The 18706-nt window shown below is 42.4% G+C and overlaps 1 protein-coding gene across 1 annotated transcript in view; it reads left to right on the plus strand.

Moving 5' to 3' along the window:
* adgrb2 (adhesion G protein-coupled receptor B2) overlaps window positions 1–18706 on the plus strand; it is a gene marked incomplete at both ends in the record, with an annotated part of 133520 nt that overhangs the window by 89834 nt on the left and 24980 nt on the right. The window contains 3 exons of the mRNA XM_079288475.1: window positions 998–1083; window positions 11742–11840; window positions 18139–18238. Coding sequence (XP_079144601.1) covers window positions 998–1083; window positions 11742–11840; window positions 18139–18238 — 285 coding nt within the window. The remainder of the gene's footprint in view (window positions 1–997; window positions 1084–11741; window positions 11841–18138; window positions 18239–18706) is intronic.

The following is an 18706-nucleotide window of genomic DNA, read 5'->3' on the forward strand; positions in this document are numbered from 1 at the left end:
AATAGGCTTCAAATAAAAATCTGGCTGCTGCAAAAAAGGGGAAATTCCACTGACCATATCAAAGTAACACTGTAACTGCTCAACCACTCAGCTCTTTCTTTCGGATTTCCAGCAACCGTGTATTGAATCTATTACATGCTTATGCCTTGCCAGAAGTTGAAAGACAGGCAGACACTCAGTTTAGGACCTTGATGAGAATATCATCTCTGTGAGCGTGTGTCTAATAGAGTCTTTGTCACGGGGTCACTATGGCCAGATGTTTGGCAGGCTTAGCTAGGGGCTCCTCATTTGTAAGATCAGCCAAAAAACAGGTATTTTGGACCGCAATGCAATTCCGTGAGAATGCAAACATAACTTACGTTCTTTATTTTATGCACGCAAACTTCACAGAGTACCTTTAAAGTTGCCAGTTTTATTCCTCAGCAACATTGCTCCCATTACTGCCACTAGTGGCTGGAAGCTGTACAGCATCTGCAATGTTGAATACGAGGAGGAAAAATGTTTTTAGATCAGCCAATTTAGTCGTGACTGGCCAAATGTAAAGGTGCATGCATCAGTTGTAAAAAAAAAAGTATACGCCATGATGTTATAATATGGTTAAATTTTAGTTCACTGCATGAAATATATTTTTAATTTGTCTGTTTTAGTACCATGGCATCACAAATACTGACACAAAGTCTGGATGCGGTTATTATTACTATAATTATTTTATTACATTCATATTTTTATTATGTATTGTTATATTTGGCCATAACGGTCAAGACTGTGAGTAATAGCTGTGTGCTAGGATATGGGATAGAGTATGCTATTTTAATAAAAATGTGATTGAAATAAGCTTAAAGCTACTCCTGCATAGGAGCAAGTCAGCCTGGGAGCCCTGACAGCAAAGGCACCGTCACTGTCAGTCTTAAGCTTGTGGGACAATAAAAAAGGAATTGTGTTTCTTGATGAGCGCATGAATATAATCCAATCAAACTGTTCTCTCTGGCTCTCTTAGGTGAATATGCTCATTGGAATTGTGGTGTTTAACAAGCTCATGTCACGAGACGGCATTTCAGACAAGTCTAAAAAGCAACGAGCGGGGTAAGTTAACTGCCTTCCTCTCTCTCTCTCTCACACACACACACAGCTATGCACAAAATACATCAACACACACCGCTTTTTCATCCATCAACACAATTCTTGCTGGGAACAGACTACAAATTTGCTGCATTAAATAAATCTCCCTGGCAGACACAAACTCAGGGAGACAACATTTTCATGGCAATTTTAATACTGTGGAGAAAAAGTCCTCCCCCAAGGAGCGTGTGGCAGGCCAGCACACGTGGTACTGATAGCTTTTCAGCAACACGGCGCTAAAAACGTTACCGAAACTGGTTCACCGTCAGAAAGGATTTTAATCCTGCTGTTACAATTACAGTTATGCAATGGTGTACATTAATCTTTGAAATATTAAACAATGAACCCCCCCCCTTGGAAAAAACCTCTCCCCGTCCCAGGACAACACGTCTTCCCAGGACTTCTACGTAACAGGAGAGGAAAAACGCTTGACTATCCCCTCCCTTATATTCATTCGCGACTCCTCCCCTTTTATCTATCTCCATTTTTATTGGCTGCCTACGCTCACTCCTCAGTAAACGCCTGTCTCTGCATCTCGCTCTGCCTGCAACAAACACATTCAAATCCTGTCAGTTATGACTTACTCCCTTGTATAATCCTACAACACTTTATGTTTTTCTTAATTATGCATTCCCAAAACCCTTATGATTATGACTAATTATGAACCTTAATTATGAATTATTAAACACTATTATATCTACTAATCACCCCTGTTTTGCTCAAATTTCTTACAATTCCCCCCTAACCCACAGTTCACTGTGAGTTAGTTACGCGAATGTAGTAAGTTACTCAAATGTACTTAAATGTTGTTAGTTTACACAAATATCGTTAGTTACTCAAATGTACCTGGAGACCTCCCCCCTACTCAATCCAGGAAGAGGCTCCCTATCTATCTAAACAGAGGCAAACAATTCATGCATACAGATAACATTTCAAGTATTTCTGTTCAGTCCGTTTCAAAATTGAGTCCGTAAAAAGAAGACAAAAAAGAAAATTTAATCCGTAAAAAAGGGAAAAATTGAGTCCGTAAAAGGAAGACGAAAAAAGAAAATTTGATCCGTAAAAAAGGGAGAAATTGAGTCCGTAAAAGGAAGACAAAAAAAGAAAATTTAAAAAGGGAAAGATAGAATCCGTAACAAAGGAAAAGATCGACTGCGTTGAAAATCACTGCCTTCCATGTCTTGGGGCTGGCAGGATCAGGATACAGCCTGTAGGCTAGAGAACACATACTGAGAAGCCTTGACTGTTCTTTTACACCTGTCAAACTTACATTTCTTAATCTTTACACCCTAAAATCCCATTATAACCCATTAAACAAAAATAAAATCTCAAATTACTCATCCAGAACAATCAGTCTATTTCCCTAATTTCCAATATCTCACCGGATGTGTTAGAAGTCCATCTGGGCCTTTATCAGGTCCTTCAGGATCTCCGAGAGGATGGTCAGGAACCGCTTGTGAAGTTCCGCTATGGCACCGCTGGTGGCCTCATCTAGACTGTGGCCATCAGAAGCTCCAATTCTCCCTCATCCTCGACACATAACTGGTTGCCCTGGACTGGTGTCTGGCTCATCATTGAAGCAATAAACCCCTGTAGAAGTCCACGGATGCAAGGGAACCCACATCCACAGACGACTAGGAGGCCTACGACGACAACACACAGAGTAATTACGATTGACAAAATTGTATGTTTCCACTTGCCAAACATACTCTCCAACCAGTCGGTGAATGGATCAGCGGCACCAGAGTTCTCCGCTAGCTCTTGGCTGAGTGCTGTCAGTCCCTCCAGAGCCCTGGTCACCGATCCATCAGGAGCTGTGTTATTTGGAATGAAAGTACAGCAAGCAGTCCCAAACATCTGACAAACGCCACCTTTCTCTGCTAATATCATATCTAATGCCATTCTGTTCTGCAAGGTCATTAAACTAGTCTTCGCCAGCTGTGCATGCAGTCCTGATATGGCATCTCTGGTGAAGTTTACAAAACGCTGTTGGTTGTAGTAAATGTAGTTGATCCAATCGACATTTTTATTAATCGTTACCCACCAGAAAAATGCAGATTCAAAACCGGCAGCTATCTGATTTCTGGCTTTGAATTCATCCGGCACCCCCCTTGGCACTCCTATGCCATCTATGTATACTTGGTCATCGAAGGCTCCCTTCGGCCTACCCGCATCTCTTTTGGATCTTCTGTTAGCATGTGGGTGTGGAGAGATGAGTTCTTTATATGTTACATCATTGACAGGCAAGATATAGAATGGTAATATAAGTTGCACCAATGCACATCTGCCTGTCCAATCTTTAGGCAGGATTGGATATATGGTTCCTCCTCCACACCACCACCATAAATCAGCTCTGGGTGCTGTCTGTCTTAACACACTGTTATATAGATAGTCGCTAGCATTGTGACTGTTGCTACAATTTGCTTCAATAATACTGCCTACATTGGGCCCCATAGCTGTATCTGAGACTATACAATCAAATGGACCCTCTGAAACCTTGAACAGAGGTGGGGAATTATATTCTACAGGTGGGTAATCCCAGTGCAGCCCCTGACAAGTGTGATGGAGGGGCAAGGTGTCATCAGTAAACAGAGTTAAAATACAACTAAATTCAGGGCTTAGGGGTCTAAATCTTGAAGGAACTGGTGTTGCTAGGGGTCTAGGCCCTGAACACACAATGCAATCTGTACTTCTCTGACTTGAAGCCGTATATTGTACCCACCGGAGCCATAAATTCCCATCTGCCATCGCAGTTTCCACCCCCGGTACCTCATTCTCTGCATCAGTCGTATGTCGAACCTGGTCATCCATGATCTTTTTGGCAGGCTTAACAATGACCCTAATAAGCCCTTGTGGAGCAGGACTATCAGTAGTTGCCTTTCCCTGTACTACGTAAAGTCCTCCGTCAGTCAGTTTTGGGTCTGTTAAGGTAAGTCTTAAAGGATTACATCTACCCACCCCTTTTCTACACATGTGATAAGAAGCTGGGGCATTTAACATCTTTAGTCGGTCTTTAAGACCTGGGTTGGGGTCTTTTCCTAAACCCCCGCCAGCTGTGTTCATCGTTGCCCATCCCCAATCTTCACAATCACAGTTATGATACGATAACAGCTTACCATACTTATTTGTGGCGGGCCCACACTCGTCAGTTATGATGCACAAGGTCTTGGACATCCAACCGTAGGTGTGTTCATACCTGGGACAGGAAACGACTTCACAGAAGTCGAACTGGACCGTTGATGTTGTACCTTCTTTGAACGTAAGAGTGAGAGTTACATTTTCATAGGTGAGTGTCGTCGGAGAAGCCTCTCTACGTGGTCTGAGATCGGTTTGATTAGTTACTGAAGCTAAATTTCGAATCCTGATGTAGTCATGCATGTGTTCTGGCTCCTGTCTGTGGTTAATTCCCCACACTAAGAGGGAAACTACTGAAATCAGGACGAAAGTAATTACAGTCTTCCATAACCTACTGAAGCTAGAGTCTCCCAATGGAAGGCCTCGCTTAAACTGTGGGGGAAACGTCATTGTCAGTACTGTCTAAACCCTCTTTTGAGGTGTCTTTAACTTCAAATTTTGCCTGTCTGACGTTCAATCCTGTCTCTGCGAGTGTCTCACTCGTTACCTTTGCTGCTGCACAGTGTGTGAGGTGGTGCCAAGTAGCTCCAGGTTTACCTTTCACCTTTACTGCATGTGAGGTTGCCAATACTACCTCCCATGGACCGGTCCACCTTGGTTCACTCCACTTGCGTTTGTGGACTTTTATCCACACCAGACTGCCTGGTGACACGACAGGAGGCGGCTTCCTTTCGTCAGCTGCTGCTTCTGCGTTTGTCACCTGAGAAAACAAAACTCGGCTCATGTTAGTTAGCGCTCTTGTGTATTCCTCAATTTCTAAAGTTAGCAAGTCTAGGCTAGGTCCATGGCTACTGGTCCGTGGTGGGCCAGACATAGGCCTCCCTGTGAGTAGCTCATGTGGTGTTAAGTGTGTACTATTGTGTTCTGTATTTCTCATGGACATTAGTGCCAAAGGCAAGGCGTCTGGCCATTTGATAGATGTGGTGTGACAGATTTTAGCAATTTTCCTTTTTAAAGTTTGATTAGCTCTCTCCACTATTCCCTGAGATACTGGATGATAAACTGATCCAAACCTATGTTGGATTCCTAGACACTTTTCTACTGCTGCTAAGTGTACATTAGTAAAATGAGAGCCATTGTCTGAATGTATAACTCTCGGGAGACCATATCTCGGAACAAGTTCATTCCTGAGCCACTTTACCACTGTTGCACCATCTGTTTCTTGTCCTGAAGTTTTCTATTGAGTTCTCTGTCAGCCTCTTTTATTTGAAGTTTCAACAGTCGCTGCGTCATTTTCTTTATGTCATCTTCTCCACTTGTCTCCTCCGCTAGATGCCTTTGGGTGTAGTGAGTAAGGTGTTCTCTCCACATGGCATCAGTCATGTTACTCAATCCCACTACTCCACGCAGTGCTGTTCGTACTGTTGGGGGCAGGCCCTGCTGTACAGTGTGCCGCCATACAACAGTGGTGGCCTCATCGCTGTCATGTCTCCCTCCTGTGGCCATAAACCACTCTACTTCAGCTCTTTTCAGATACTGATGTGTCTCTTCCTCTGATTTTATCTTCAGTCCAGAAAGAGAGTTCATATTGGGTTTTGTGGCCCAGATGCCCCTCATTGCTGACCAGAAAACTCCTCGGAAGTTGTCAAATGAGGTTTCATCCCCCCTATTGGTCGTTCCTGTACTTACTTCCAAAATATTCAGTTGGGCTGTTCCTTCTGTTCGGATTATCATGGCACGGATGTCTCCCAATGCCAATTTATCAGCTGCTGTGAGTTTTTCAAAGACACGGATCCACGGATTGGCTCCACCGGCCAGCGGTGGCAACGCCTTTTCCAGTGCGTCCATGTCTCGATGTCCCCATGGCACAAACTCAGCTTGTCCGTTGGATTTTACCAGCAGGGGGTACTGTTGGGTATGGGCTAATGGTGTCATCTCACCTCTTACAGGATAGATATGATCTCCATAGCGCTCTGGTTGTCTCCTGTTCCTAATGGATCGTCTGGCAGGTGAGCGACCTCCATCTTCTCCTTCTGCTCTCTTTCTTCTGTCCTCATCAGTGTCTTCATCGCCACTGGCGATTGCTGTCCGTCTGTTCTCAGGGGTGAGGAACAAGTAACCTTTTGCTTTATACTCACCCATCCTCAGATTCCCTTCTTTCTCCTCTTCACTTTTTTCCTGTCTTCCTTTCTTGTCTGATGTCAATTCTTGATGGTTTCTAAACCACTCTTGTTCCCAGATAAGTTGTTTGTCATGACGTTGTTCCCGGGGCAACATCTCTGGAGCTTGGATATCACCGAAGGGCCCTGAGGTCTCTCCTTCAGCTCTGCCACTCTTTGCCCCTTGCTGGTCATGGCAACTCTCTGGAGTACTTACCGTCACTCCTGTACTGTCAGTCTGTGAGCTGATGTCTTCAAGCTCGTTCCTAGACCTGCGTCCCTCTTCACTCTCCTCTTCCATATCCAATGTTCCCCCTTTGACTCTGTAGACAGGTGCTTGGATTGAGGGATAGATTGTTCTCTTCACTTTCACATATGGCGGGGGAGGTGAGGAAAGCTCAGTCTGTCCATGTGCTTCTGTCAGCACTGACGGGTATACTGCTGTGTTGCCAGGGGTGTCAGGTCTGGTAGTGGTGGTGGATTTGAAGCCAGTCTCCTTCAGGACCTCAGGTAGTCCTACTGCATCTGGAAGGGTGTTCGGGTCGACCGCTTTCCAGTACGTGAGCAGACGCTTGGTATCTGCACACCTCTTTTCTTCCATATTGCGGGCCCTGCTCCTACCTAATTTGTTCAGGCGACCGGCTCCCACATGATCTGCAACAGCGTTGTTCCTAGCCTTCGCAGCTTCTCTCCACACTTTGCATCTGTGTTCAGCCGTGGGTGCCGTCACCGTTGGAAACCACCCGTTCCTCTGCCACTTCTTCAGATATTTTCTCATCCTCTCCCATTCCTTTCCCCTCTCTTTGGGCACCGTTTGGTCCTCCATCCTTTCTCTGGCTCTTCCCAACATTTCCTGAGCAGTTAAGACGGCCATTCTATCTCCTAGGTGAGCTCAACGTTCACTCACCCGTCGTAGCACCGTCCGCGTCAAAGTCGATTCTTCGGAACTGTGTAAATTAGTGAATGTACCAAAATTAGTCAAGACGGGATACGTGAAGAAATTTTGAACCAAAATTGAACCTAGAACTCTTAAACAAATGCAACACCTAAATCAGAATCAAAATCAGATCCTAATTCGAATTCAAAAGGTTTAAAATCAAAATTACGCTTAAATTAAAAAAATCAATAATTAATCAAAAATCAATAATTAATCAATAAAATCAATTAAGATTAAGATTCCAAATCAAATGTAAAATCGAAATTAAAATGAAATTAAAAGTTAATAATTAATCAATTACTAATAGCAATACAAAAAATCAATTAAGATTACGATTCCAAATCAAATTTAAATGGTTTAAAATCGAAATTAAAAATGAAATTAAAAGTTAATAATTACTAAAAGCAATAAAAAATTATCAATATCAAAATTCAAATAGTTCAAAATCAGAATTAAAATTAAATAAAAAATGAATAATTAATCAATTAAAAAAGCAATTAAAATTATCAATATCAAAATCTAAATTCAATAACTGTATTCAAAACATTCAAACAGCAAAGCCAATGTAAGTCAAACTACAATTACAATCCACACTGCAATCATTGACACCTCAGCAACACCACACAGCACAATAATAAATCACATTTACTAATGAATCACTATTAAGTTCAAGAATTGAAGGAGCACAACTGAAACCATTAATCTTTGTTAAAATGCTGAATTAAAACCAAAGTCAACAACTAAAGTTATAATGCTTAATTAAAACTAAAGTCAGGATGTAAGCACAAAGGTCATAGACAATGAATTTCTAAGACTGTTTTGTGTAATTTATCTAGGAAGCCACTGGGTGGCATAAAACTATGCTGTGGTTGTCTCTCTAAGCCACCAGATGTCAGCCTTTTTAGTACTAATGTAATGACAGATTCAAAACACTAGGTTTAATATTATTATTATCATTAACTAGCAGTTACTCCTCCTGGTCACTAGTTGGTGGAGTTGCTTTCTGGCGTTTTCTTCTTCTACGGTTTATCTACCTTCCTGTTTACATTCAGCCTTTGCCAGCAAATATACTACGTAAATGCTAACGGAATATGCTAACGGAATGCTAACAGCAAAAACGGAGCTTCTGATGGAGCATACGCACACACAAGTTTCACCAAAATCCCACACTTTATTTTCACTCATACGCCTTCTGTCTCCTCTCACACTCCAGCAGTTATTTTCTTTACAAGCACTTTTATTTTTCATACACAGTACAATAAACCCGGAGCTACGTCGTAGCCAACGTTAGCTCCTCACACAGCTACCACAGGTCATGCAACGGTATTCATCATGTTAAACGTATTTCCACGCTGCTAAAACACAGACTAGTCACACGTATTATTGGACTTATTTATTCATCAGTTTAAACGTATTTCCACGCTGCTAAAACACAGACTAGTCACACGTATTATTGTTTTATTTTAACTTAAACCTCCAGTTAACCGGCTTTCAGCTTCTCCAGACCCGAGGTCATTGTTACGTTTGATCACGAGTTATACACTTCCAGCGTCACCCACTCGCCCAGTCCGCCTAGTACCGCCAAAAGCCGTTATTCTACGTATTCTGAATCATCCACACGACTCTCTAATTATACATTCACAGCCAAAACAAGCGAGTGTGTCTTTCCTGAAACCACAGCCTCAGAAGCTAACTCCCGCTAGCTTAGCTCTCTACACAGCGTATGTTTTCGAGACCCGAAAATTCATGCACGAGACCCGCAAAGGTTTGCAAGCTAAAGCCGGAATGTCACAATATTTCAGTCCGCCAAGTTACATACCTGCTTTTGAACAGTTGTCAGCACAAACCCAGCCATGCACCCCAGAGCTGGAGGATCTCAGAGCGATGCAAAGCTAGCCCGCTCTAGCTAATCAACTGCTTGGTACAAATGTGATGATTTACTTACTTACATACATACACAGCGCTGTCCGTCTTTAATTAATTCTTAGGATCCTTTTACTCTTGACTTGTCCCTTTAATGCATGCTACAAATATACTCTCATTGCAAACTGCAGCTAGCTCAGCTCAAAACAGCCTGCACACACGCGCCTTTTTTTTTCACACCTTCTCACAGAACAAAGGCACGTTAGCAGGGCCAACACCGGCCGGCCACATCTCCAACTAAATTGTCCTATAACTACCTAGACAGACTTCGTTAGGTGCTGTTCTTACCTTGTATTGGCGCCTTGGAGATGTAGGTGGCCGATGCCGTCCAGCATCCGTGTCTCGTCCCGCAAGCTACCTCCTGGCTGGCTCGCCAAATTTGTGGAGAAAAAGTCCTCCCCCAAGGAGCGTGTGGCAGGCCAGCACACGTGGTACTGATAGCTTTTCAGCAACACGGCGCTAAAAACGTTACCGAAACTGGTTCACCGTCAGAAAGGATTTTAATCCTGCTGTTACAATTACAGTTATGCAATGGTGTACATTAATCTTTGAAATATTAAACAATGAACCCCCCCCCTTGGAAAAAACCTCTCCCCGTCCCAGGACAACACGTCTTCCCAGGACTTCTACGTAACAGGAGAGGAAAAACGCTTGACTATCCCCTCCCTTATATTCATTCGCGACTCCTCCCCTTTTATCTATCTCCATTTTTATTGGCTGCCTACGCTCACTCCTCAGTAAACGCCTGTCTCTGCATCTCGCTCTGCCTGCAACAAACACATTCAAATCCTGTCAGTTATGACTTACTCCCTTGTATAATCCTACAACACTTTATGTTTTTCTTAATTATGCATTCCCAAAACCCTTATGATTATGACTAATTATGAACCTTAATTATGAATTATTAAACACTATTATATCTACTAATCACCCCTGTTTTGCTCAAATTTCTTACAATACCAACTGCTTTCAAGGGTCTCTGAACGCACACCTACTTCTGCACCTGTGCCTCCCGAAAAAAAGAAAGAAATATGGTCCAATTTGGCGTCAAAATGACAAGACATCTGTTATGTTCTGTTGCTCTGTGAAATCCATCAGCATTTCACAATCGCTTCCACGGCTAGTTTTCTCAGTATTATGTGACATGGGAGAATATGGTTGATATGAAAATCAATGGCAGATGGAAACGTAATTATACACCAGGATTATGTGGCTGACATCTATTGAAATCTGTTTTTTCTGTCAGACATGCACAAATCTGATGTGCATACATATAAGACATGCATGCATCCACCTAGAACATTACTTATGTTAAAGCAGTTGGTGGTTGTTCATCATCTTTGCTAATTCTATGAGGTTTCCTCAGCTCACGCGGCCAAATCTATGTTTTCATTTCCATTGCTATTGATTTTCTTTTTTTCTTCCTATTTGTCTCTCTATCTCATAACATTTCCTCCAATGTCTGTCTCCTGCACAAATTTGAATTGACAATTTGTGTATAGCTGCAAGGGTTAATGTTACCGATTGGCTCGCTGGGGGGTTGATAAGCTTTTGTTAACATTTGATTCAACTGAGATTAAACCGGTTGGTGTGCGCAAACACACACAAACACATGAACCCTTCTTTGTTACAGGCTAAGTCCTTGCTGTTATCCGAGTGTTGATCACATTCCCTCTCAGATTCTCTGACGTGTGTTTGTAGGCGCGCACGCATATCTAAGCGCTGCCACACACAGTAGCTGCTCGTGTTGCTAACAGGACAGGCTGCCATTATCCAAATGTATTTCCTGATGAAGCCGTGGGGATGTGGCTGGCGCTGAGGCAATGAGCTGTGATGGGACGCTAATGTAGCATAGCCCGTGCATGGCCCCATCATTCTCCACTTGCGGTAGACAATACATACACATGAACACACAAACACGCACACTGTTTCTCTGTCTGAGTAGTCAACTGTAAGTAAACAACCCAAAGTCTTTTTCTTCCTTTTCGCCCTGATAAAGCTATATTTTGCACAGCCCTGATGGAATAAGATAGTTGGTGTATTTCCTCTCTGTGTCACTGTATTCTGTTAATCCACACTATTCTGCTGTAACATCGCATTGTCCGTCTCTCACTTTCTCTCCACACTTGCTCTGAATCAATCTTTGTATTCTGACTGTTATTCATTGCTGCTACTTTTTAAGATCTGTTTTTAATTTGCCTTTCTTTCTTTTCTCCCTCCCCCCTTTTTCTTTTCCCCACCCTCTCTGTGTCGTGTCCACTTGTTCTTCTTTTCTCTCTCGTTCTTTTTGCACCTATGGCACCTTCACATTCACCTGTTGCCATTACTGGAACTACTGTGTTTCCACACATTCCACACTCCCTCTTCTCCTCCCCACATGGCTGCGTGTGTGTGTGTGTGTGTGTGTGTGTGTGTGTGTGTGTGTGTGTGTGTGTGTGTGTGTGTGTGTGTGTGTGTGTGTGTGTGTGTGTGTGTGTGTGTGTGTGTGTGTGTGTGTGTGTGTGTGTGTGTGTGCACATGTCCTAAAGTGTCCCAGCGGAGGCGCGTAGCCGACTGCTCCTGAAATGCTCCAAGTGTGGCGTGATATCGAGCACCGCTTTGTCCAGCTCGACTGCCAGCAGCGCCATGTTAGTCCATCTTCATCTTTCTATTTGTCTCTCTCTCTCTCTCTCTCTCTCTCTCTCTCTCTCTCTCTCTCTGTCTCTTCCTCTCCATCATCCTCTCTGACTCCATCCTTTTAATCTCGGCCTGTCTGTAATGATGCAGGATGACATTCAGACTTGTATGAAAAAAAACTAAAGAAATGGAAAAAGCCTTCACTGCAAGCCATCACTATTTAATTAAATTCAATTAAATTCAATTCATTTTTGTATAGCCCAAAGTCACAAATAACAAATTTGCCTCAGAGGGCTTTACAATATGTACACATTTGACATCCTGTTGTCCCGGGACCCTCACATCAGAACAGGAAAAACTCCCCAAAAACCCTTTAACGGGGAGGAAAGAGGAAGAAACCTGTGGGAGAGCAACAGAGGAGGGATCCCTCTCCCAGGATGGACAGAAGTGCAATGATGTCATGTGTAGAACAGGATAGTGAATTACAACACATGCAATGTAATTACAGCACATTCAATGTATGACACAACCACGACAGGAGGCAACACCTGGTCCAGCTAAACCCGGATACACAGGAACCTGTGAGGCGAGAAAGCACAGAGACTCTGGTGAAGAAGCAGGTCAATAATGTGCATTCATGGTATCGGTAGTATGAAACAGTAATGTGAGTAATAATACAAGTGATATTAGCAGTTGGAGTCAGCAGGGCCATGGTAGGAGGAAGGACCAGGGTCCAGATGAAACCATGCTCCATGGAAACCTGTGAGGAGAGGAAGCACAAGGACTCCGGGGAAGAGACAAAATCAGTACTGTGCATTAATGGTATCGGTAATCGGATTAATAATGTTAATCATGAAGATCGTAGTAGGTGTCAGCAGGGCCATGGCTGGTTGAAGAACCAGTGTCCAGATAAAACTGCGGTCATCCTGTGAGGCGAGAAAGCACAAATACTCCGGGGAAGAAGTAAAGTTAGTAATGAGCATTAATGGGACATCAATGCATACAGACGGAGGTGAAGAAGAGGAGGAGAGAGGTGCTCAGTGTAGGAAGTCCCCCTGTAGTTTTTGCTTCTACCAGTTTGTCCATGGGCCGGTCCAAGGCAAGCCAGAGCCAGCCCTAACTATCAGCACTATCAAAGAGGAAAGTCTTAAGCCTACTCTTAAATGTGGTGAGTGTGTCTGCCCCCCGGACTGAAACGGGAAGCTGGTTCCACAGAAGAGGAGCTTGATGACTGAAGGCTCTGGCTCCCATCCTGCTATTTAAGACTCTAGGAACCACAAGTAACCCTGAATCACTGGATCGCAGCTCTCTAGTAGGGCAGTATGGTACTATAAGCTCTTTAAGATATGATGGAGCCTGACCAATTCGGGCTTTGTAGGTAAGTAAAAGGATTTTAAATTATATTCTAGATTTTACAGGGAGCCAGTGCTATATCATTAGATAACTGATTTCGGAGGTGTTCTTAGTAGAATAACTTCAGTTTTGTCTGAGTTTAACATCAGGAAGTTGCAGGTCGTCCAGATTTTTATGTCCTTAAGACACGCTTGCAGTTTAGCGAGCTGGTTGGTTTCGTCTGGTTTGATCGATATATATAATTGAGTATCATCTGCATAACAATGAAAGGTTATAGAGTGTTTTCTAATAATACTGCCTAAAGGAAGCATATATAAGGTGAACAAGATTGGTCCAAGCACAGAACCTTGTGGAACTCCATAACTGACGTTGGTCTTCATCAAGACTTCATCATTTACATAAACAAACTGAGATCGATCCGATAAATAGGATCCAAACCAGTTCAGTGCGGTTCCTTTGATGCCAATATAATGTTCCAGTATCTGCAACAGGATGTAGTGGTCTATAGTGTCGAACGCAGCACTAAGGTCTAACAGGACAAGAACAGAGACGAGTCCTTTGTCTGATGCGATTAGAAGGTCATTAGTTATTTTTACCAGAGCTGTCTCTGTGCTATGATGCTTTCTAAATCCTGACTGAAAATCCTCAAATAAACTATTGTTACACAGAAAGTCACACCACTGATTTGCAACTGCTTTCTCAAGGATCTTAGAGAGGAAGGGAAGGTTAGAGATCGGTCTATAATTGGCCAACACCTCTGGATCCAGAGTGGGCTTCTTAAGAAGAGGTTTAATCACAGCTACTTTGAAGGACTGTGGTACATGACCTGTTACTAAAGACAGGATGATGATATCTCATAAAGTTGTGCTAATTAATGGTAGCACTTCTTTAAGCAGCCTAGTCAGTATAGGGTCTAAGAGACAGGTGGAAGGTTTAGACGTAAACATTGTTGAAGTCAGTTTGTCAAGGCCAATGGGAGTAAAGCCATCTAAACATATATCAGGGTTTACAGCTGTTTCTAAGGTTACTCTATTTGTGGAAAGATCGGTCGAGGGCAGGAGATTATTAATGTTCTCTCTAATAATTATAATCTTATCATTAAAGAAGTTCATGAAGTCATTGCTACTGAGGTCTATAGGGATACTCGGCACAACAGAGCTGTGACTCTCTGTCAGCCTGGCTACAGTGCTGAAGAGGAACCTGGGGTTGTTCTTATTTCTCTATTAACGATGAGTAATAAGCTGCTCTGGCATTACGGAGGGCCTTCTTATATGTCTTAAGACTGTCTCGCCAGAGTAACCGAGATTCTGCCAAGTTAGTGGAACGCCATGTTCTTTCAAGTTGTCGCGGTGTTTGCTTTAATTTGCGGGTTTCAGGGTTATACCATGGAGCGAACCTCCTTTGTTTTACCAACTTCTTTTTTAAAGGAGCAATAGAGTCTAGTGTCCTTCTAAGTGACCTTGTAGCACTGTCGACAAGATGATCAATCTGGGTAGGACTAAAGTTAGCACAGGAGTCCTCTGTTATGTTGAAGCATGGTATCGAGTTAAATACAGACGGAATCGCTTCTTTAAATTGAGCTACGGCACCATCAGATAGACATATAGTGTAGTAACTCTTGCTTAACGGTGTACACTCCGTTAGTAAGAATTCAAAGGTTATTAGATAATGGTCCGACAGAAGAGGGTTCTGTGGATAGACAATTAAATCTTCCATGTTAATGCCATAAGTCAGAACCAGGTCGAGAGTGTGGTTAAAACAGTGAGTGGGTTTCTGTACATTCTGACAGAAACCAATCGAATCTAATAATGAAATGAATGCAGTACTGAGGCTATTGTTCTCGACATCGACATGAATATTAAAGTCACGTACAATAATTACTTTATCTGTTTTAAGGACGAGACTTGATAAAAACTGAAAAAATTCTGATAAAAATTCAGAATACGGACCTGGGGCCCGGTACACTGTAACAAATATAACTGGCTGTATTGTTTTCCAGGTTGGGTGTGAAAGACTAAGGACCAAGCTTTCAAATGAGTTATAGTCTAGTTTAGGTGTAGGGGTTAATAATAGGCTAGAGTCAAAGATGGCTGCTACTCCACCTCCTCGGCCGGCGCCTCGAGGAATGTGAGTATTGATATGACTTGGAGGAGTTGATTCATTTAGGCTGACATATTCATCATTACTCAGCCAGGTTTCAGTAAGACAAAATAAATCAATATGATTATCTGATATTAGCTCATTTACTCGTAGAGCTTTAGATGACAAAGATCTGATATTTAAGAGTCCACATTTAATTATCCTATTTTGTTGTACTGTTGCGGTAGTTTTAACTCTGATTAAGTTATTTTGTTTAACTCCTCGATCGTTTATTTTTGATTGAATTCATTTAAGTGGCCGTGGGGCAGACACAGTCTCTATGTGGTTTTGCGTGAGTAACTGCTCTAATGGAAGCTCAGAGGAGTGTGTAAGACTGCAACTCTGCTTCCTGGTCTGATCTCTGGGTTGTCATGTACTGAGAGCATGTTTTGATCCAAAGTGGATTTTCCTCAGGTCATGCAGAGCAAACGTGACCTGTGTCACACAGTGTTTGTGAATCATTTTTACAGTTTGTTTTAACTTGTTTTTGGTGCAGTATTGCAGAGGCTTAACACACCAGGGCAGTTGAATGTCAGGAATAATGCATTGCACTGTGCTGCATTATAAATGTGGCTCTCATTATATTAGGTAATGTGGTGAATTGTCATATCGGTTTCACCACCTTAAGATGGTGTTCACAGTGAACACATCATATTTCAGATATATCGGTGAAGCAAGGGAATGAAGAAACACTGGCAAAGCATGTAAGGAGTGTAACCTACCAACATTATTCCATATATACTGGAGTTGCATGCATTTAAATTGTTCTGCTTAGACCATCTTTCAGAATATGTAGTGAACACGTCTTAGGGCGACCAATGATGAAATTCATTGTCTAATTGTTCTGAGTGTAGTAGTCTTAAAATGTGAGTGTGGCTCTGGATTACTTACGGGGGTTGTGGAGTTTAAAAGGTCTAATGACACATGCTATAATCCAATGTTTTTGGAACTTTTAGTCCCACTAAAAGTCCTAATATCTTGGCTTGTCCCGACCAAAGGCATCATTGTAGAAGTGTAGCACCCACCCTCCGGGTCCCCCCTTGAGGTGAACTGTGTCAGCTCTGTCAGCACATTCAATGTAGTTTTTACTGTTAGCTCGGTTAGTACTGCTTGCTATGAGCCGCCATGCTCACCGTCGACATGTTGAGGTCCATTGAGAGTCAGCCAAAATGCTCCAAATCCCAGATCTTGCACTTTTAAAGAATGTTGCAGTCTCCCTACCAGCATCTCCTATTGGGTCTGGACATGTTCAAAGGTGCTACTACAGTGTAACAAGAAAAAGACAGATGGCATTTTTGCAATCTGAATAAAAGCCTTGTTGTCATGGTTTCTTGTTCAGAGCCGCATATCTGTTAATGAAAGACCCTCCTTCCATTTTACTCTTGCAAACAATGCTCTGCTTGGTAACTCCTTGTGCAAATCTTTCATTATGGCTTTGTGTTTACTTTGGAAGAGCGCTCTGTTGAAAGTAGGAACTCTGTGTTTGGTTGTGTCGTTTCACGATTGAACGCTAATGGGATGAAATTGCCTATTTGCAGTAACAAGTTTGTATCAGTTACCTGTCGTCCCTGGGAAAACACAGGGCCATTATTGACTTTCTTTCACACGGCTTCTCTGATCTCAGATCCACCTACATCATTGCCAAATGCATGTGGTCTGTTATTAAATAGACCATTTATGTTCACATTACTGCACTTCTACCATCTGTTTGCAGTATATTGTTTATTTGGGAAGTCCCTCAAATAATCTGCTGACAGAAATCCTCGTGTGAAATCGTAATATTTCTGTGTTTACGGAAATAGCATTCAAACACAAGAATTCAGCTTAAATATTGCTGGTATTACACACTCCCTTATTCTCTGTATCATTATTATATAGTTGTAAGCCTGGTCTATAAATAAATAAGTCCCAAAGTGTCTTGATAAAGCTTTAAAGACTATAACTTGGGAAGTCATTTCCAGAAAGCGATAACCACCATTTAAAAGTGTGACAAAATATGCTCTCCCCATATTTCCTTCCATCCTAATGCCTTTGTAGAACTTGAAAATCCAGCCGCTCATGAAAAAAACACTTATTAAGTATGACGAGGTACACTTTCAGTATTAGAGAGTGTCTTTTTCACATAGAAGGTAGGCTGTACTGAACCATATTGTGCGGTTAAAAAACACAGTCAACAACAGCTGGAACGTTTACACATTAACACGAGCACAGCTTTGGCTTTATTGCTCTATTTTCTCTTTTATTCATTGCCTTGGACATGCACATGTTAAAGGGGCGTGCATATTTCTCCGCATAGTCAGTCTGTCAGACTGACGGTTATAAAACCAGGAATATGTGCTCAAACAGCATGAACATTTTAAACTGCTGTCTGCACACACACACACACACTGACTCCGCAGAAGCCCCCATGTCAGTACTTGTCAGTGGCCTGTCTTCCCCGTCCGTGTTGGCCCTATCGTCTCGCAGTCCACCAGCATGACACTTGCGTGGCATCAACCATGTAATTGTGAGCAATTGTCAGTCTCGTAACTATGTATCTACATGATTACACATCATCTTCCACTTTTCAGTTGAGGTATAAACTGTGATCCAAACCCTTTTTGTGCCAATCGGCTTCAAATTGCCCACCATTGACTCTTAAGAATGATCTGTGTGAGTGTGTGTGTGTCTGTGTGTGTGTGTGTGGGTGAGAAATCGAGTTATGTGACTTACCAAAACCGGCTGGTCCGGTTTGAGACTGAACCCTCTGTTACTTCTCCTTCTTTCCCCTCCTGTGCCCCCTCTCTGTGTCTGCATCGCTGTCTCTTTCTCTGGCAGGGCGTCTCTGTGGAGCTCCTGTGTGGTTCTCCCCCTGTTAGCATTAACCTGGATGTCAGCAGTGCTGGCCATAACCGACCGGCGCTCCACACTCTTCCAGGTGATGTATCTCAGTAACACTCGCGGACGCTCACACACCGTTACCAACAAACGTACACCAGTGAAGCATCATTGAAAAATCAGCTTTAATTAAAATTGGGTATGGCACTCTGACATAAAAATGTGTTTTTTCGTAATTTTATTACATTTGGCCATGAAGACGAAATGTTTATTGCTGAATGATGCAAAGTGTACATAGAGAATAGGCAAAAGAAGAAGAAAAAAATAGGATCACCATTAAAAAAAGTACAAACAAAAAAGAACCTACAATCCCCACTGTGTTGGGATCATCAGCAGACACATGGTCTATGGACGGCTATGAAGATTGATTATGAATAAACATGACAGTGTTTCTCTAGTGATCATTGAGTCATTCCACTACAGTATTAACACAGGGTATGATATTACAGTGGTTGGAGTGCCTTAGAGAAGTAGATTGCTCTGCAAAGAAAGCTCAAGGTTGCTGGTT

The sequence above is a fragment of the Melanostigma gelatinosum genome (assembly GCF_949748355.1).
Source record: "Melanostigma gelatinosum genome assembly, chromosome: 17".
Taxonomy (NCBI): domain Eukaryota; kingdom Metazoa; phylum Chordata; class Actinopteri; order Perciformes; family Zoarcidae; genus Melanostigma; species Melanostigma gelatinosum.